The sequence below is a fragment of the Oncorhynchus gorbuscha genome, linkage group LG07 (genome assembly GCF_021184085.1).
Source record: "Oncorhynchus gorbuscha isolate QuinsamMale2020 ecotype Even-year linkage group LG07, OgorEven_v1.0, whole genome shotgun sequence".
NCBI classification, from domain to species: Eukaryota; Metazoa; Chordata; class Actinopteri; order Salmoniformes; family Salmonidae; genus Oncorhynchus; species Oncorhynchus gorbuscha.
Window position 1 is genome coordinate 55645443 of NC_060179.1, and position 21707 is coordinate 55667149.

At 45.9% G+C, this 21707-nt stretch overlaps 1 protein-coding gene across 1 annotated transcript; it reads left to right on the forward strand.

Moving 5' to 3' along the window:
- Positions 1-516: 516 nt before the first annotated feature.
- On the forward strand, positions 517-9612 carry ptcd1 (pentatricopeptide repeat domain 1). The gene is made up of 8 exons (XM_046356843.1): positions 517-1383; positions 4646-4786; positions 5623-5841; positions 6032-6133; positions 6216-6971; positions 7971-8087; positions 8476-8658; positions 8804-9612. The coding sequence occupies exons 1-8, from the start codon at positions 892-894 to the stop codon at positions 8981-8983; spliced, it is 2190 nt and encodes a 729-aa protein (XP_046212799.1). The 5' UTR covers positions 517-891; the 3' UTR covers positions 8984-9612.
- Positions 9613-21707: the final 12095 nt, after the last annotated feature.

Genomic DNA, 21707 nt, shown 5'->3' on the forward strand with positions numbered 1-21707 from the left:
TCAAGGGCTGTTATTGGCACGGGAAACATATGTTAACATTGCCAAAGCAAATGAAGTAGATCATATACAAAAGTGAAATAAACAATACAAATGAACAGTAGACATTACACTCACAGAAGTTCCAAAAGAATAAAGACATTTCAAATGTCATATTATGTATATGTAGTCTCTCTCTCACACACTCTCTCTCCCTCTCTCTCACTCCCTCCATCTCTCTCCCAGAAGTAGCAGAACTGATAGAGAGAATAAAAAAGAATAGGAAAATTTTTGTTATGGATTAATGAGAAATTAAATGTCCATGTCATTTTATTTACAGATGAAGTTTGAATCTCTGTTCATTCTATGGGTGGACACATTTGCAGTTCAATTTTTTTCCTGTAGATGACAGTTGTTCTCTGTTCTGTCCCGCTGGAGACCTAACAAGACACGAAGAAGTCTGACCTCCAAAAATGTGACAGCCTTGCTAATCTATCCCCGATATATCGGTCTGATTTATCAGAAACAACGTCAATATGAAGACATTTAATAATCACGGAACCTGTACACTATGTATGGTCGTCTCAACAACACGTTTCAAATACATACATTATTAGACGTTTTACCAGTACAAGACTTTACTCGATTATTGACCTGTTTTGTCTGGTAGATATATGGAAAAACATGCTTGCGTTTTCCTTGCAGGTCTTCATGAGTTGACGACGGCTGTGTGTACTCTGACATAAATAAACATGGTTGAAACCAAAACATTAGACTTCTACACGGTAGGATTTTGAAGAAGAATTGTCATACTGCATTTATTCGTGTAATATGAACGGTTGATAGCTAACAAGTTACAAGTAACCCCGAGATTAGCTAACTCTAGCTAGCTACTGTACACCCAGGACTGTAAAGATGTTGCAGTGTGTGTCTCGATCGTGTTTGAGGAATGGGAGAAGCATCGTAGACTACGTCGTCAGATACGGCTCTACTCAGACTGCACGAGGTCTGTCGAGCTTGGGCTCCGGTAGCACTGTGAGAGCTCCACGTTCCTGGTCGGTTCACCCGGTAACGGACATCAACCGAAGAGCCTTCACAGGGTCTGTGTCGGTGAGTTCTAGAAGAACCAGGGATGTCCAGGAATCACCGACCGCTCCCGCCCGCATGGGCCGGGCTGGGAGCGACCTGGGCGTTGAGGACTTCGGATCTCTTTCCGCTGATTTTTCCTCCAGACGGGCCTTCCGGAAGACCACCCCAGAGCTGCAGGATATGTTGTACCGGGAGGAGAGGCAGGCGGCCGGGCAGGAGGAGGAGAGGGAGCCGGAGGCCTTCAGATCTAGGACTGGTCGGAGGAACACACAGTACTGGTACTTCCTCCAGTGTAAAAGACTCATCAAGGAGAACAAGGTACAGCGATCTCTTTCTTTATCAATCACCCCCTCTGGTTCTCATCTTTCTTTCTCTGTCCCCTCATCATATGTCTCTGTATCAGACACCTGAGAAAGAGAATGAGGTAGTGAGGGAGGAATGGTTGCGTGAAACGTCATCGACAGCCACCAGATTGCTATAACATGATGTGGTTAGCTGATACTTAAAATACCTATTCAGGCGTTGTAAGGTCTGGCATGCATCATTAACGTCTGAGCAGGGGAGCATAACCCATGCTTGAGGCTGAGATGTTGGATGGAGAGAAACTCCATCCTGAAGAGTAGGTTAATAACTACATTCCTCTGACCCCTAACCTCTGATCCCTAACCCTCAGCTGTCGGAGGCTCTGTTTATGTTCCAGAGTGATGTGTTGGAAGGAGAGTCTCCACTCTGAAGAGTATAAATACACTGTTGTGGCCTCTAACCCCCAGCTGTCTGAGGCCCTGTCCATGTTCCAGAGCGGGAGAGGCTTCAACCTAAGGAGTAGAACTACACGGCCCTGACCTCTAACCCCTGACCCCAACCCCCAGCTGTCGGAGGCTCTGTTTATGTTCCAGAGTGATGTGTTGGAAGGAGAGTCTCCACTCTGAAGAGTATAAATACACTGTTGTGGCCTCTAACCCCCAGCTGTCTGAGGCCCTGTCCATGTTCCAGAGCGGGAGAGGCTTCAACCTAAAGGAGTAGAACTACACGGCCCTGACCTCTAACCCCTGACCCCAACCCCCAGCTGTCGGAGGCTCTGTTTATGTTCCAGAGTGATGTGTTGGAAGGAGAGTCTCCACTCTGAAGAGTATAAATACACTGTTGTGGCCTCTAACCCCCAGCTGTCTGAGGCCCTGTCCATGTTCCAGAGCGGGAGAGGCTTCAACCTAAAGGAGTAGAACTACACGGCCCTGACCTCTAACCCATGACCCCAACCCCCAGCTGTCGGAGGCTCTGTTTATGTTCCAGAGTGATGTGTTGGAAGGAGAGTCTCCACTCTGAAGAGTATAAATACACTGTTGTGGCCTCTAACCCCCAGCTGTCTGAGGCCCTGTCCATGTTCCAGAGCGGGCGAGGCTCCAACCTAAGGAGTATAACTACACTGCCCTGACCTCTGACCCCAACCCCCAGCTGCCGGAGGAACTGTTCCTGTCAGGCCCCCAATGTTTGTTCTGGAGCGTTAAGTCACAAGCTTTGTTGGTCAGCTACTGCATAGCAACCTAGCAGTGCCAAAAGCACTGATTTGCCCTAGAAAGCCTATGTAAATTACGGACGCTAGAAAAGCCACAAAATACATTTGCGGTTATGTTATGAAGGTTCAGGGCTCTAAAATTAGTGTAGCATGATCAAGTTCGATCCCCACGGTGAATTATTTTAAAGTTTGCTACAAATCAAGATATTTAAATAGTGACCCATTCTGCCTACTACAGTACCGGTGAAAAGTTTGGACACACCTAATCATTCCAGGGTTTCTACATTGTAGAAAAATGGCAAATACATCAAAACTATGAAATTACACATATGGAATCATGTAGTAACCAACCATATTTTATATTTGAGATTCTTCAAAGTAGCCAACCTTTGCCTAGATGACAGCTTTGGACACTCTTGGCATTCTCTCAACCAGTTTCATGAGGTAGTCATCTGGAATGCGTTTCAATTAACAGGTGTGCCTTGTTAAATTTGTTGTGACAAGGTAGGGGTGGTATACAGAAGATGGCCCCTATTTGGTAAACGACCAAGTCCATATTATGGCAAGAACAGCTCAAATAAGCAAAGAGAACGACAGTCCATCATTACTTTAAGACATGAAGGTCAGTCAATATGGAAATTTCAAGAACTTTGAAAGTTTCTTCAAGTGCAGTTGCAAAAACCATCAGGCGCTTTGATGAAACTGGCTCTCCTGAGGACCGCCACAGGAAAGGAAGACCCAGAGCTACCTCTGCTGCAGAGGATACGTTCATTAGAGTTAACAGCCTCAGAAATTGCATCCCAAATAAATGCTTTACAGAGTTCAAGTAACAGACACATTTCAACATCAACTGTTCAGAGGAGACTGTGTGAATCAGGCCTTCATGGTCGAATTGCTGCAAAGAAACTACTTTTAAATGACACCAATAAGAAGAAGAGACTTGCTTGGGCCAAGAAACACAAGCAATGGACATTAGACCTGTAGAAATCTGCCCTTTGGACTGATGAGTCCACATTTTAGAAATACAACTGCCGTGTCTTTGTAAGGCGCAGGGTAGGTGAACGGATGATCTCCGCATGTGTGGTTCCCACGGTGAAGCATGGAGGAGGTGGTGTGGGGGTGCTTTACTTATGACACTGTCTGTGATTTATTTCGAATTCAAGGCACACTTAACCAGCATGGCTACCACAGGATTCTGCAGCGATACGCCATCCCATCAGGTTTGCGCTTAGTGGAACAATAATTTGTTTTTCAACAGGACAATGACCCAACACAACTCCAGGCTGTGAAATGGCTATTTGACCAAGAAGGTGAGTGATGGCATGCTGCATCAGATGACCTGGCCTCCACAATCACCCAACCTCAACCAAATTGAGATGGTTTGGGATGAGTTGAAGCGCAGAGTGAAGGAAAAGCAGCCAACAAGTGCTCAGCATATGTGGGAACTCCTTCAAGACTGTTGGAAAAGCATTCCAGGTGAAGCTGTTTGATAGAATGCCAAGAGTATGCAAAGCTGTCATCAAGGCAAAGGGTGGCTACTTTGAAGAATCAAATATAAAATATATTTTGATTCGGTTAACACTTGTTTGGTTACTACATGATTCCATATGTGTTATTTCATAGTTTGATGTCTTCACTATTGTTGTACAATGTGTAAAATGTAAAAATATAGAAAAACCCTTGAATGAGTAGGTGTGTCCAATCTTTTGACTGGTACTGTATATACATTTGTCGTCACAGAGGACTGCAGGTTACAAGGAGGCTCAGGTTGAGTCTCAGGCAGGATGAAAACCACTACATTGACCATGATCCATTGCTAGTTACGGCCACTTTCACCATTATCCCCAGCGTTTTATGGTTGCAATTCAGCAATATGGTGCACTTCAAATACTTCTTGTGCCATCTGGTTTTCCATAGGAATACGTGGATGACGTCACTATCTACTAGTTTTAATGTCTGCGGTTCACGTTCCTGTGTGAGATGTTGGAGATAAAGAGGCTCCAACCTGAAAAGTGTAACTATACTGTTCTGACCTGTAACCCCTGACCCCTGAACTCTAACCCTCAGCTGTCTGAAGCCCTGTCCATGTTCCAGAGGGAGATGTTGGAGGGAGAAAGACTCCCACCTGAGGAATATAACTACACTGTCCTGATAGGAGGCTGTGGGCGAGCAGGACATCTCAAACACGCCTTCAAACTCTTCAACGACGTAAGTATTGAGACCAGACACACCCGTGCACACACACACACACACACACACACCTGTGCACGTACACACACACCCAGGCACACACACACACACACCCGTGCACACACACACACACACACACACACACACACACACACACACACACACACACACACACACACACACACACACACACACACACACACACACACACACACACACACACACACACACACACACACACACACCCGGGCACACACACACCCCCGTGCACACACACACACCAGTGTTTTCACTAGGATTCTTTTCAGCAGCGATGGCAAAGTTAGCGGGGGAGGGAGATGGTGGGCATGGCCTATGGTGCAGTTTTAGAGGCCCTCTTGACCTCAGAGACAAAATGTTGCTGTTTTAAATCAAGATTTCTGCAATTATACACATTTTTCCATGTTTTGTAGTTTGTTCTTGTGCTATCTGAGTGACTCAAACATAACAAAATCAATGGGGCCCCCCATGCCATGCATTAACATGTTAGATTATCCCTGATGGTCCAGTTCTCAGAGATGATCTTGTTTAAAAAATATATAGATCCATTATCTTTTCTATACACTTTATATCTAGTTTTAGTCATTTAACTTAACACTGAAAATGTTACACCATCCCAATTTTTTAAATAAATTGTATTTATTTTTGCGGTGGCGGCCACGATTTAGCAGCGGTGCACTATATGGAAACTCTGTACATGGACAGTGACTCTCAAACACACACAGACACACACATATGTTTCTCCCTCACCCCAGATGATGATAATTATGGTGTATGTGTTTAATGTGATGTGTTTGTGTTTGTGTGGGTGACAGATGAAGAAGAGAGGTCTGGTTCCTAGCGACGCCACCTACACCGCTCTGTTCAACGCCTGTGCCGAGTCACCACGGAAACAAGCCGGGCTGCAGCAAGCCATCCACTTGGAGCAGGAGCTGCGGCGGAAGAACCATCCCCTCAGTGACATCACATACCATGCCCTGCTGAAGACCCACGCCCTCACCAACCACCTTCGAGCCTGTTTACACACACTACGGGTAACTTTAGCCCCTGACCTCTAACACTTTCCCTCACCAAACACCTCAGAGCCTATCTACACACACTTATCCCTTGACCTCTATAGACAATAAAAACATAAGACCATATTAGATTTAAAATGTTTCTCTTTATGAGATATTCAGGGCCTTTGTACATCCAAACAAAGTGTATGCGTTTGTTTGTTTGTAGGACATGCTACAGGCTGGTCATGCAGTAACTCAGGAGACCTTCCACTTCCTGCTGATGGGCTGTGTGAGAGACCGAGACACTGGCTTCAGACAGGCCCTGCAGGTAACACACGCACACACATTATACACACGCACACACATTTATTCAAACTTCTAAAACTGTTGTGTATGTGTGTGTGTGTTAGGTGTATCGTCAGATGTTGAGGATGGGGATTCGTCCCGACGTCCAGAACTACAACCTGCTGCTCCGCGCTGCTAGAGATTGTGGGATAGGTAACCCCGCCGTGGCCTCTGCCCTGCTGCTGACCTCTGATTGCGGCCAGGAAGGTCAAGCGGTAAAGGTCAGGAGTCAGGGGTCGGCTCCACTGGACGTCGACGCTCTGGAGAGTCAACTGTTCACACAACACCCCGACAACGACCTTAGTCACCATAACAATGACGCCACTCGCCGTAGCAATGACCCCAATAACCATAGCAATGACCCTAGCAACATCCTCAGTCACCATAGCGACCCGGACAGTAGTGTGGTCGCCCCGATAACAACCCAACTGGTGATGGTGAGGAAGGGAGGAGAGCAAGAGGCTCCCATTGGCTCTCTCCCCTGTCTGTCAGGAACCAGTTCCCACCCCCCCAACCTGCTGGACCTATCAGTGGGCAGGGCTGAAGAGGGGGGTGTGGTCTCGCTTGGTGTGGTGAGCGGAATGTTCGATAGGCTGGCGCTGATGGGCGGGGCCCAGGGCTTCCTGGATAAGATGGCCACTGCGGGACTCTGCCCAGACATCAGAACTCTCACACTATTAGCTGACACCATGGAGCCCGGCATCCAATCACTGCACAGCCTGCTGGCAGTCGCTAAGCAACACGGTGTGAAGCTGGACGCAGCGTTCTACAACAGTGTGATCCGCAGGGCAGCACGTGCTGGAGACCTACAAGAGGCTAAGGTACACACACACCATCACTATGTACACACACACACAACTGAGAGGTATACTACATTTTAAACCAGATCTACTCAGGGTTTTACTAAAGCTAGCCGGCTTCAGTTAGCTTCACTTTCCAGCTCAGGCTTCAACCGTACTACGACGCTGGATATTGCTTTAGCAGGCTTGTAACTGCGTGTGCATGTTGCACGCAGCTAGTCGAACGCCAAACTCCATCGAGACGATGCTGAAACGTCAATCTATGGGCGAGTCGGTGCACCATTTTTATTTGTGCGGAAAGCAAGATGAAGGAAAAGAGATCTTGCAAATTCAGCACGTTATGGTGTGAAATAGGTTTGTTGAAGTGCTGTCTTTATTTGATCACATCTCGTTAATGCCATCTTTGGTGTGCTTTCGGATGCTTATCATTGCACAAGCACCTTTTTTTCCCCACTCCTATCGATAAAATAACAAGTCATAAACAACTTTTACTATGCGTGAACTTTCAAATGCATTCTGTCATTACTAAATGTGCAATGTGATAGGAATTTTAACATGACTATTTTTAAATACAAAAAAACTTGATTAATAAAATATTTCATCAGTCTTCCTCAAATGAAAGGGGTGATGATGCAGTCTTTGCAAGAGGGAGGGAATCTTATATTTCATTCACCCTCAACTAGTGGCTCAGCCATTACTTTCATGGTAAGTGGAGTTAGCCTGCCACGGAGCAGGTCAGTTCTGAAGGATTCGTTGCCATAGAAATGTACCTGGCTAAAAGGTGAGCCCCCTTCGTGGTATCTGTTATCCCCGAGTTGAACTCAGAGTTGGCCAAAGTTACCTCCTCAAACCACTTACGTAGTATAGGGCTCTGAAGTTATACCAATGTTGTTGCAAGGTGTGTATGTTTTCTAACTGTGTGTGTGTGTGTGTGTGTGTGTGTGTGTGTGTGTGTGTGTGTGTGTGTGTGTGTGTGTGTGTGTGTGTGTGTGTGTGTGTGTGTGTGTGTGTGTGTGTCAGGCGGTGATGTGTGTGATGCAGGAAAGACGTGTGCGTGCGGATGTACGGACGTACGGCAGTCTGGCTCTGGGCTGCAACAGACAGACAGATGCCCTACAGCTGCTGGGGGACATGCAGGTAACACACACACACACACACATGATTACGTTGCCCCGGGTTGAACTGAGCTATGGTGTCACGTGACCGGGGTGAAGCTAGGTGGAAGAGGCCCACCCTACTGCTCGATCATATTGTCAACAATGCAGCATAGTTCACAATAAATCAACAACTCCTTTCGATAAAATGTTTGAATTTTCTAAGTAGTTTTCATTGAGAAGGCAGATAAATAAATAAAAGTATTTATCAGAGCAATCATTTTTGCATGTGAAAACACAATCCTACTCCTTACACCACGTGCATAACCTAAGCCGACGGGACGTCCGTCTCTCACCTGGGAGGCAACCCGGTTCCAAAACAAATGCAATCATCCTGGCCAGTTTATTAGAATCCCCTCTGTTTCTTGCAGGCGGCGGGGGTGCAGCCCAGTGTGCAGGTGTTCTCTGCTCTTATTGGCTGTGCCAGCAGGAGGCTGGACTATGTGTATCTGAGGCTGGTGCTTAGAGCCATGAGGGAACACAACGTCCCACCTAATGACATCATCATCACTCAGCTAGAACACGCCTCCCAGTACCCACCCAACTATAACCAGGTAGGGAGGAGAGGGCATGTGCAGGTGGTATCTAATCATGTCCATCGGCTTGTCATTACAAGTGCAGAAACAACAGATCATGTGTTTGAGTCTCACATCTTTCTCTCTTTCCCTACCCCTCTTTCGCTCTCCCTCTCTCCGTCAGTATAAGTTTAGGAACACCTACCTGTCTCAGATTGATGGTTTCCGTGGCTACTACCACCAGTGGCTGACCACCATGCCCGCCCAGGAGACAGGAGGACTTGAGAGAGACCACCCGGCAGAGACGAGACAAGATGGACATCAGCAGGCAGCAGCAAGACGACACCGCAAGCAACACAGCTGAACACACACACCTTTGTACTCGCGCTCGCACACACACACACACTGCAAGCATTGTAAATGTGAGCGTCTACAACCCCAGAGCCATGATGCTGTTACTCTTAAGTGTCGTCACTTGTCCTGTAAATATCAGAGGAGGCTGGTGGGAGGACCTATAGGAGGATTGCCTCATTTGTAATGGCTGGAATGGAGTAAATGGAACAGAGTCAATCGTGTGGTTTCCATATGTTTGATGTCTTTGACACCGTTTCATTTTTCCATTCCAGCCTCTGCAATGAGTCTGTCATCCTATAGCTCCTCCCAACAGCCTCCAATGAAATATATGGAAACTGTTGTTTCTTTTATGTAATAAACTTACAGTAATAAAACTTGGTCTGTGTATTAGGCTTGGGCAGTATCAAGATTGTCATATCTTCATACCTACAAGGGGCGCTGTTTTCAAACTCCTCTAATCCAAACGTTAGCAATGATAACAATTACATATACATTCTCATAGAGAAGGCTAACTAAATGCTAAAAAGCACATTGCGAACATTATGTACAGTCTCTGAACTAAACAAGTATACAAGTAACTCAATGCTACTCACTGTTCGCTGCATGCACAAAACAAATATTAAACAGCAAGGCTCTTGATCCAGGAGGGAATTGTCTTCTGTTACCAAGCGAAGCAAGCCAAATGCACAACTGCAGAGCATTTCACACATTTCAGACTGCTAACTTAATAGTTATAAGATGTCTAGCAGGCAAACACCACCTTCCGGAGACACCTGAAACCCCACCTCTTTAAGGAATACCTAAGATAGGATAAGTAATCCCTCTCACCCCCCCCCTTTAAGATTTAGATGCACTATTGTAAAGTGACTGTCCCACTGGATGTCATAAGGTGAATGCACCAATTTGTAAGTCGCTCTGGATAAGAGCGTCTGCTAAATGACTTAAATGTAAATGTATTTAGTTGTGAATTCCATACTGTAACTAGATCACCTGGCGTGTGCTGCACAACAGTGAGACTCCGGTCTCTCGTCCTTGTGTGCTTGTAAATAAACACCACGACTGGGGACTACAGGTAAGCTTCGTAATAAAAAATTGCGACAGGTGAAATGAAGAACGCAATCTTTAATTCCTAATGTTTTGCACAAGTTGACTGCAGGTATTTACTTAGCAACAAATATTCACATTTATAAAAAATAAAAGGAAGTTTCATCAGTTGAAAGAATATCCTGTGGCGTTTTCCAAATACCCCATTATATGTTATACCGCTCAAGTCTACTGTGTATGCTTGACCAAAGAGAGTGGGTTTTATGACTTATAAGTGTTTGGACTACATAAACCAGAAATATCTGCTATGGTACCTGCGCATGTCACGCATGTCACTGCCATGACAGTTTACAATCCCGGGTTAATCCAAGCAGTTTAGTTACCTCAATTTGCTAAATTTCGACATTATTCATTACCAGATATAGTTGATGTTTAGGTTTTAGTGAATGCTTTTAGTTTTGGAAATATTTAACTAACTTATTCCTTGCCACCCATTCTGAAACAAACTGCCGCTCATTGTTAAGTGTTGCCGTCATTTCAGTTACTGTAGTAGCTGACGTGTATAGTGTTCAATCAAATGTATTTATAAAGCCCTTACATCAGCTGATGTCACAAAGTGCTGTACAGAAACCCAGCCTAAAACCCCAAACAGCAAGCAATGCAGGTGTAGAATCACAGTGGCTAGGAAAAACTCCTGAGAAAGGCCAGAACCTAGGAAAAAACCTAGAGGAACCAGGCTATGAGGGGTGGTCAGTCCTCTTCTGGCTGTGCCGGGTGGAGATTATAACAGAACATGGCCAAGATGTTCAAATGTTCATAGATGACCAGCAGGGTCAAATTATAATAATCACAGTAGTTGTCGAGGGTGCAACAGGTCAACACCTCAGGAGTAAATGTCAGTTGACTTTTCATAGCCGATCATTCAGAGTATCTCTACCGCTCCTGATGTCTCTAAGGAGTTAAAAACAGCAGTTCTGGGGCAAGTAGCACGTCCAGTGAACAGGTTCCATAGCCACAGGCAGAACAGTTGAAACTGGAGTAGCAGCACGGCCAGGTGGACTGGGGACAGCAAGGAGTCATCAGGCCAGGTAGTCCTGAGGCATGGTCCTAGGGCTCAGGTCCTCCGAGAGAGAGAAAGAAAGAGAGAAATAAAGAGAGAGAGATTTAGAGAGCGCATACTTAAATTCACACAGGACACCGGATGGGACAGGAGAAATACTCCAGATATAACAGACTGACCCTAGCCTCCTGACACATAAACTACTGCAGCATAAATACTGAAGGCTGAGACAGGAGGGGTCAGGAGACACTGTGGCCCCATCCGACGATACCCCTGGACAGGGCCTAACAGGCAGGATATAACCCCACCCACTTTGCCAAAGCACAGCCCCCACACCACTAGAAGGATATCTTCAACCACCAACTTACCATCCTGAGACAAGGCCGAGTATAGCCCACAAAGATCTCCGCCCCAGCACAACCCAAGGGGGGGCCAAGTGTTGAGTCATCCTCATAGATATACATACTGGCTTTACTCAAAGCCACTGGCATGTCATTAGTAAAGATTGAAAAAAGTAAGGGGCCTAAACAACTTCCCTGGGGAATTCCTGATCCTACCTGGATTGTGTTGGAGAGGCTTACATTAGAGAACACCCTCTGTGTTCTGTTAGACAAGTAACTCTTTATCCACAATATAGCAGGGGGTGTAAAGCCATAACACATAAGTTCTTCAAGCAGCAGACTATGATCGATAATGTCAAAAGCTGCAATCTTTTTGTCATCAATTTCTCTCAGCCATATCATCGTCATTTGTGTAAGTGCTATGCTTGTTGAATGTCCTTCCCTATAAGCATGCTGAAAGTTTGTTGTCAATTTGTTTACTGTAAAATTGCATTGTATCTGGTCCCCCCAAAAATCCAGAAGTTTATTAAGGGTTGGTAACAGGCTGAATGGTCAGCTATTTGACCCAGTCAAGGGGGCTTTACTATCCTTGAGTAGTGGAATTACTTTTGCTTCCATCCAGGCATGAGAGGGATATACTTTCTAGTAGGCTTAAATTCAAAAATATAATGCTTGTCTTTCCTAATTTGGATATGTAGTGTCAGCGTTTGTTGCTGGCATGTCATGCCTAAGTTTGCTTATCTTGCCAAAGAAAAAGTAATTAAAGTAGTTGGGAAAATCAGTGGGGTTTGTGACGAAAGAGCCATCTGATTCAATTAATGAATCCAAGTTAGCCTTTTTTCCCAAAAATTACATTTAAGGTGCTCCATCATTCTTTATATCATTTATTTTTGTTTCATAGTATAGTTTATTTTTATTCACATGATTTCTGAATTTGCAGTACGTTTGCCAATTGATTGGGCTGCCAGACTTATTTTCCATACCTTTTGCCTCATCCCGCTCATCATCAATCCAAGGGGTTTTAACAGTTTTTTCAGTCATTTTCTTAATGGGCGCATGCTTATTAATAACTGGAATAAGCAATTTCATGAATGTGTCAAGTGCAGCATCTGGTTGCTCCTCATTACACAGCACATACCAGCAAATATTCTTTACATCAACATAAGAATCACTACAAAACTTCTTATATGACCTCTTATACATTATATTAGGCCATTAGGCATTTGGAACTTTGGTGTTCCTAGATATGGCTATTATATTGTGATCACTACATCCTATGGATTTGGATACTGCTTTAAAGCAAATTTCTACAGCATTAGTACAGATGTGATCAATACATGTTGATGATTTCATTCCTGTGAAATTTGTAACTACCCTGGTCGGTTTACCGATAACCTGAACCAGGTTGTAGGCACTGGTTACAGTTTGAATCTTTTTCTTAAGTGGGCAGCTTGATAAAAGCCAGTCAATATTTAAATCACCCAGAAAATATACCTCTCTGATATCACATACATTATCAAGCATTTTACACATGTTATCGAGATACTGAAAGTTAGCACTTGATGGTCTATAGCAACTTCCCACAAAAATGGGCTGTGGGAAGCATTGTAGTCGACAAGCATCCCTGTGAAACGCTTCCGAGACCTCGTAGAGTCCATGCCCCGATGAATTGAGTCTGTCTGAGGGTAAGTTGCTGATGAAAGTCTCTGCTTGGTGAAAGTTGCCAATTCTCTCCTTGTATTACTTTAAATTCCAATATCTATATATAGACAATCCCAGGGTTGTGTTATGTATCAATTGAAGTCTGTAGAGCTGAAAAGTTGAAATTCTGAACTGCACTTTACCTCAACAGCAGGGATGGGGTTTACAGGAAGTCAGTTATGGAGTCGTTGGGATTCATTCTGTCCTTGAAAAGAGTGTTAAAAATCCAGTTTGTCTGGCAGCAGGTGGCAGCAGAGTCCCTGTCTTCAGGCACATAAAACTAAGAGGTTTAGGAATGTTTTTGGATTGAACCAATGATACAGGCTCTCTGGTCATGCATACCAGTGGTGGGTTTGACGTCAAAATGAGAATGCATGAGCAGAAAAGAACCCCATATCTACTGTAAAATATGGTGGTGGATCTTTGATGTCATGGGGCTATTTTTCTTCCACTGGTCCTGCGGTATCAAGGATCTTGAAGGATTCTGTATTGAGGAATGGTCTAAGATCCTTCCCAATGTGTTCTCCAACTCTTAAAACTTATTTGAAAAAGTCTCAGTGCCATTATCATTGCAAGGTGAGGCAGCGTAGCCTAGTGGTTAGAGCGTTGGACTAGTAACCAGAAGGTTGCGAGTTCAACCCCCCGGGCTGACAATAGCAAGAAATAGTTGGACTAGTAACCAGAAGGTTGCGAGTTCAACCCCCCTAGCTGACAATAGCAAGAAATAGATTTGTTCTGTCGTTCTGCCCCTGAACAGGCAGTTAACCCACTGTTCCCAGGCCTTCATTGAAAATAAAATGTGTTCTTAACTGACTTGCCTGGTTAAATAAAGGTTAAAAAAAATTGAAAGGTATTAAAAACAGAGGTGTCAATCATTTTTACCCCTGCCTTTTTGAGAAAAAAATATTTCTTGCGATTCAAAATCTCTTTCTCTGAGCAAATGTGCTATTATAAAATAATATAATTTCCAGATTTGAATTATTTATTTTTTACAGTAATTTTTGCTGATCTTTATTAAGGGTGTCAATAATTTAAGACCACAGTGTATATTCCTATTCTCCTCTGTGTGTGTGTGTGTGTGTGTGTGTGTGTGTGTGTGTGTGTGTGTGTGTGTGTGTGTGTGTGTGTGTGTGTGTGTGTGTGTGTGTGTGTGTGTGTGTGTGTGTGTGTGTGTGTGTGTGTTGGGAGGGGGATACTGCACTCCGTGAGCCCCTAGGACAGGGTTCCCCAAACTCGGCCGAGTTTGGGAAACGCTGCTCTTGGTTCATTGATCACCATGTCCTAGGACAAAGGAAGAGCGGTAAGTTAGGGGGAAAGTGACAGAAAGTGCACGAAACATTGTGTGCCTGGTTATTAAAATGGTAAGGATGTGCAGCTCTAGATATGCAGCCCTAGCACCAGCAACAGTCCTGAGGCTCACTTCAACCTAGCTCAGGCCCAGCCCCAGAACCAGTCAAGCAGCCCCAGCCCGTAGCCCTTCTCTTTTGCTGTGAAAGAGAAGTCACGGTTTCACAGAATACACTAAAGCAAGACAACTCAATATGACACAGCAACACAAACACACACACACACAAACAAACACGCACTGTGAGAGGCACATCTGATGCATTATTGATGTGTTGTAGAAATTGAGGTGGCATTAGGTCTAACAGTAAAATGCTATTACATACTCTCTCTCTCTCTCTCTCTCTCTCCCTGATCAACCCAACTGAAATGATACAAATCTCTTTTCTACGCCCTTTTTTTTACCACCCTCTCTTCTTTTTTTTTCTCAGAGTATGTGAGGAGGGTGAGTTAAAGGAGTTACTATTACATAAACATCGTAGGAGGAGGAGGAGGACAAGGTCGGCAAGTAGTTGAAGGAAGGGGAGGAAACTACCATGTTGCAGTGCTGTGTACACACACGCACACCTCCCAGTGTTGGCCGCATCACTACATGATAACTGCACAACTTGTATGGGCTTCTGAGGTGAACTGGGTCTGAGCTTCTTTTACTGCCCCTTTCCTTCTGTCTTTTTCTTCTCTCTGTAAGACAAACTTTCTTTCTCAGTTGAAGCTCTAATATTAACTGTACTGAGTCCTCTCTACTCCGTGCCTGGTTCTGTGGTGTTTATGGTCCCTCCACTGAGACTGCTGAGAGAGCAATGCTACTCAGGAAGCACTCAACACAACACACACACACACACGCTTCTGATGGTCTCCTGCAAATGGCACATTAAACATTTAGCAAAGCACTCTGGGTCTCTGTGACATCATCTCTTAGCAGCACTCAGCTTCAACAGTATGGAAACCTAATAATGTACCTTTCTCTCTCTCTCTCTCTCTCTCTCTTTCTCTCTCTCTCTCTCTCTCTCTCTCTCTCTCTCTTTCTGATTCGCTGGGCCAGAAGGGTCTCCTGTCTGAGAGCAGACCCATTGATCTATATTGATCTCTGGTTAATGTGTGTGAGCGCGTGTGTGCACGCACGAATGTGTTTATGTGAATGAGGAGAGGACACAGCTATTGGGTTCTCATTCGATCCATTGACCACCGCAAGGCCAATGTGTACAACAGTGCTCCGCCTAACTGTTAGGACTAATAATCATTGCGTGAAATACAGTTTTGGAAACCTCAGAAACTACTTTCATATCACCCCAAAATAATTTTCTTCCTGTGCAATGTTTTAACACAGATTACCATGGAGGTGTTTTGCGCACATTTACCTGAACTACGACACTTCCTGAACTAATGGGAACTTGGGAGGGAACACAAAAAACATTGGCTTGAAGCTGTTACACTACAAAACAATGTGGTAAAACGCCTAACAGTAAGTGTATCTTTTGTATTTGTAAAGTTATTTTAGGATAATAATTAATTATTAATATTAACTAATTAAGTTGGGTGTTCAAGGTTTCCACAGCTGTATCCCAATCAAGGATCAATTGTTTCTAGATAGAGCATTTCAAACCAGATCACCTCAAGTAATCAAAATGGATGGAGATTGGAGTCACAAGGGCCGTTAGAATAAATATTTAGGCCTCTCAACAGAAGGCCCAAGAGGACCCAATAAGGGAGTTGTTTATAATAAGGGTTACATGGAGAAAATCAGACCTCTCTGAAATGAAAATGGATGGCCATCCCTGCAGCAAAATATATTTGACCTAAACCCTCCCTGAATGCTTAAACAAAATACAAGTGACCCAACCCTATAACCAAAATAATAATAAAAACAATGTGGATAGCAAAGGACATGTCTATTGTTTACCCTCACTTCTTGCACATAGCAGAGCATTAAATATGTAATTTTAGAAACAATTATTTGCATTACATGGCAACGCAGGAATTTTGCTAGCGCACAGGGCGGCGGGCCAGAAGGTTGTGGGTTCACAGACCCCTGTGGACAAGGGTAGAGGTGGAAAGATCTCCTTTATAGTAAAAGCATTGCATGAATCATCATACTTGCAGGTCTGAGAAAAAAGGAAATTTTTATAAAAATGTCATGCAATTCTACGTAATTTTGTATACAGTATTAGCGGAATCTATTTTTAAGACCACACAAACTATCAAAATTACAGGCTAAGAATGTTTGAAAATAATACAAATCTGAAACGTCATTAGGAATCTGATCATGGTACTTTCAAACGTTAGATATAGCTTTCCACCCCAGACAGAGTAGGACTAGCGAAGTGCTGGCTACTCTTCTTCTGTGGTTTAACCTAACAAGAGTGTTTCCCTAAAACATTTCCTGTGGTACAGAAAGTGAATAACTTAAAGTAACGCTTTTGTTATGCAGGTGAATGAGGACCCAAAAGCGACTTGGTGAAAACAGAGTCTTTAATCCAGTAAAGTAAAAATACAATCATAAAGCACAATTCCACTCGTAATGACGAGAACAGACTGGAGACTCGATCTTGAACTGCAGGTTGCCTCGGGAAGGCACTTGAACGTAGCAGACTCAGACACCTGCTCACCACGCAGCATCTGAGGGAAACACGACACGACGATACACAGACACAGCACGGTGAACAATAGACAAGGATCCGACAGGGCAGAAACGGAAAACAAGGGGAGAAATAGGGACTCTAATCAGGGGAAAAGATAGGGAACAGGTGTGGGAAGACTAAATGATTGATTAGGGGAATAGGAACAGCTGGGAGCAGGAACGGAACGATAGAGAGAAGAGAGAGAGGAAGGGAGAGAGAAAAAGGGGAACGAACCTAAAAAGACCAGCAGGGGGAAAACGAACAGAAGGAAAAGCAAAATGACAAGACAATCTAAGACAAAACATGACAGTACCCCCCACTCACCGAGCGCCTCCTGGCGCACTCGAGGAGGAATCCTGGCGGCAACGGAGGAAATCATCAATAAGTGAACGGTCCAGCACGTCCCGAGACGGAACCCAACTCCTCTCCTCAGGACCGTAACCCTCCCAATCCACTAAGTATTGGTGACCCCGTCCCCGAGAACGCATGTCCATGATCCTACGTACCTTGTAAATAGGTGCGCTCGACAAGGACGGGAGGGGGAGGGAAGACGAACGGGGTGCGAAGAAAGGGCTTGACACAGGAGACATGGAAGACAGGATGGACGCGACGAAGATGTCGCGGAAGAAGCAGTCGCACAGCGACAGGATTGACGACCTGGGAGACACGGAACGGACCAATGAACCGCGGAGTCAACTTATGAGAAGCTGTCGTAAGAGGAAGGTTGCGAGTGGAAAGCCACACTCTCTGGCCGCAACAATACCTAGGACTCTTAATCCTACGTTTATTGGTGGCTCTCACAGTCTGTGCCCTGTAACGGCAAAGTGCAGACCTCACCCTCCTCCAGGTGCGCTCACAACGTTGGACAAACGCTTGAGCGGAGGGAACGCTGGACTCGGCAAGCTGGGATGAGAACAGAGGAGGCTGGTAACCCAGACTACTCTGAAACGGAGATAACCCGGTAGCAGACGAAGGAAGCGAGTTGTGAGCGTATTCTGCCCAGGGGAGCTGTTCTGCCCAAGACGCAGGGTTTTTGAAAGAAAGGCTGCGTAGTATGCGACCAATCGTCTGATTGGCCCTCTCTGCTTGACCGTTAGACTGGGGATGAAACCCGGAAGAGAGACTGACGGACGCACCAATCAAACGACAGAACTCCCTCCAAAACTGTGACGTGAATTGCGGGCCTCTGTCTGAAACGGCGTCTAACGGGAGGCCATGAATTCTGAACACATTCTCGATGATGATTTGTGCCGTCTCCTTAGCGGAAGGAAGTTTAGCGAGGGGAATGAAATGTGCCGCCTTAGAGAACCTATCGACAACCGTAAGAATCACAGTCTTCCCCGCAGACAAAGGCAGACCGGTAATGAAGTCTAGGGCGATGTGAGACCATGGTCGAGAAGGAATGGGGAGCGGTCTGAGACGACCGGCAGGAGGAGAGTTACCTGACTTAGTCTGCGCGCAGTCCGAACAAGCAGCCACGAAACGGCGCGTGTCACGCTCCTGAGTCGGCCACCAAAAGCGCTGGCGAATAGACGCAAGAGTGCCTCGAACACCGGGATGACCAGCTAACTTGGCAGAGTGAGCCCACTGAAGAACAGCCAGACGAGTGGAAACAGGAACGAAAAGAAGGTTACTAGGACAAGCGCGCAGCGACGCAGTGTGCATGAGTGCTTGCTTAACCTGTCTTTCAATTCCCCAGACTGTCAACCCGACAACACGCCCATAAGGAAGAATCCCCTCGGGATCAGTAGGAGCCACAGAAGAACTAAAAAGACGGGATAAGGCATCGGGCTTGGTGTTCTTGCTACCCGGACGGTAAGAAATCACAAACTCGAAACGAGCGAAAAACAACGCCCAACGAGCTTGACGGGCATTAAGTCGTTTGGCAGAACGGATGTACTCAAGGTTCTTATGGTCTGTCCAAACGACAAAAGGAACGGTCGCCCCCTCCAACCACTGTCGCCATTCGCCTAGGGCTAAGCGGATGGCGAGCAGTTCGCGGTTACCCACATCATAGTTGCGTTCAGATGGCGACAGGCGATGAGAAAAATAAGCGCAAGGATGAACCTTATCGTCAGACTGGAAGCGCTGGGATAGAATGGCTCCCACGCCTACCTCTGAAGCGTCAACCTCGACAATGAATTGTCTAGTGACGTCAGGAGTAACGAGGATAGGAGCGGACGTAAAACGTTCTTTTAGAAGATCAAAAGCTCCCTGGGCGGAACCGGACCACTTAAAACACGTCTTGACAGAAGTAAGAGCTGTGAGAGGGGCAGCAACTTGACCGAAATTACGAATGAAACGCCGATAGAAATTAGCGAAACCTAGAAAGCGCTGCAACTCGACACGTGACCTTGGAACGGGCCAATCACTGACAGCTTGGACCTTAGCGGAATCCATCTGAATGCCTTCAGCGGAAATAACGGAACCGAGAAAAGTAACGGAGGAGACATGAAAAGAGCACTTCTCAGCCTTCACGTAGAGACAATTCTCTAAAAGGCGCTGGAGAACACGTCGAACGTGCTGAACATGAATCTCGAGTGACGGTGAAAAAATCAGGATATCGTCAAGATAGACAAAAACAAAGATGTTCAGCATGTCTCTCAGAACATCATTAACTAATGCCTGAAAAACAGCTGGCGCATTGGCGAGACCAAACGGCAGAACCCGGTACTCAAAATGCCCTAACGGAGTGTTAAACGCCGTTTTCCACTCGTCCCCCTCTCTGATGCGCACGAGATGGTAAGCGTTACGAAGGTCCAACTTAGTAAAGCACCTGGCTCCCTGCAGAATCTCGAAGGCTGATGACATAAGGGGAAGCGGATAACGATTCTTAACCGTTATGTCATTCAGCCTCGATAATCCACGCAGGGGCGCAGAGTACCGTCCTTCTTCTTAACAAAAAAAAAAACCCCGCCCGGCCGGAGAGGAAGAAGGCACTATGGTACCGGCGTCAAGAGACACAGACAAATAATCCTCGAGAGCCTTACGTTCGGGAGCCGACAGAGAGTATAGTCTACCCCGAGGAGGAGTGGTCCCCGGAAGGAGATCAATACTACAATCATACGACCGGTGAGGAGGAAGAGAGTTGGCTCGGGACCGACTGAAGACCGTGCGCAGATCATGATATTCCTCCGGCACTCCTGTCAAATCGCCAGGTTCCTCCTGAGAAGTAGGGACAGAAGAAACGGGAGGGATGGCAGACATTAAACACTTCACATGACAAGAAACGTTCCAGGATAGGATAGAATTACTAGACCAATTAATAGAAGGATTATGACATACTAGCCAGGGATGACCCAAAACAACAGGTGTAAAAGGTGAACGAAAAATCAAAAAAGAAATAGTCTCACTGTGGTTACCAGATACTGTGAGGGTTAAAGGTAGTGTCTCAAATCTGATACTGGGAAGATGACTACCATCTAAGGCGAACATGGGCGTAGGCTTGTCTAACTCTCTGAAAGGAATGTTATGTTTCCGAGCCCATGCTTCGTCCATGAAACAACCCTCAGCCCCAGAGTCTATCAAGGCACTGCATGTAGCACCCGAACCGGTCCAGCGTAGATGGACCGACAAAGTAGTACAGGATCTAGATGGAGAGACCTGAGTAGTAGCGCTCACCAGTAGCCCTCCGCTTACTGATGAGCTCTGGCTTTTACTGGACATGAATTAACAAAATGTCCAGCAAGTCCGCAATAGAGGCACAGGCGGTTGGTGATCCTCCGTTCCCTCTCCTTAGTCGAGATGCGAATACCTCCCAGCTGCATGGGCTCAGTCTCTGAGCCAGAGGAGGGAGATGGTTGCGATGCGGAGCAGGGAAACACCGTTGACGCGAGCTCTCTTCCACAAGCCTGGTGACGAAGATCTACCCGTCGTTCTATGCGGATGGCGAGAGCAATCAAAGAGTCCACACTTGAAGGAACCTCCCGGGAGAGAATCTCATCTTTAACCACTGCGTGGAGTCCCTCCAGAAAACGAGCGAGCAGCGCCGGCTCGTTCCACTCACTAGAGGCAGCAAGAGTGCGAAACTCAATAGAGTAATCCGTTATGGATCGATCACCTTGGCATAGGGAAGCCAGGGCCCTAGAAGCCTCCCTACCAAAAACTGAACGGTCAAAAACCCGAATCATCTCCTCTTTAAAGTTCTGGTAATTGTTAGAGCAATCAGCCCTTGCCTCCCAGATAGCTGTGCCCCACTCTCGAGCCCGGCCAGTAAGGAGTGAAATGACGTAAGCAACCCGAGCTCTCTCTCTAGAGTATGTGTTGGGTTGGAGAGAGAACACAATATCACACTGGGTGAGAAAGGAGCGGCACTCCGTGGGCTGCCCGGAGTAGCAAGGTGGGTTATTAACCCTAGGTTCCGGAGGCTCGGCAGGCCAGGAAGTAACAGGTGGCACGAGACGAAGACTCTGGAACTGTCCAGAGAGGTCGGAAACCTGAGCGGCCAGGTTCTCCACGGCATGGCGAGCAGCAGACAATTCCTGCTCGTGTCTGCCGAGCATGGCTCCTTGGATCTCGACGGCAGTGTTACGAGCGTCTGTAGTCGCTGGGTCCATTCCTTGGTCGGATCCTTCTGTTATGCAGGTGAATGAGGACCCAAAAGCGACTTGGCGAAAACAGAGTCTT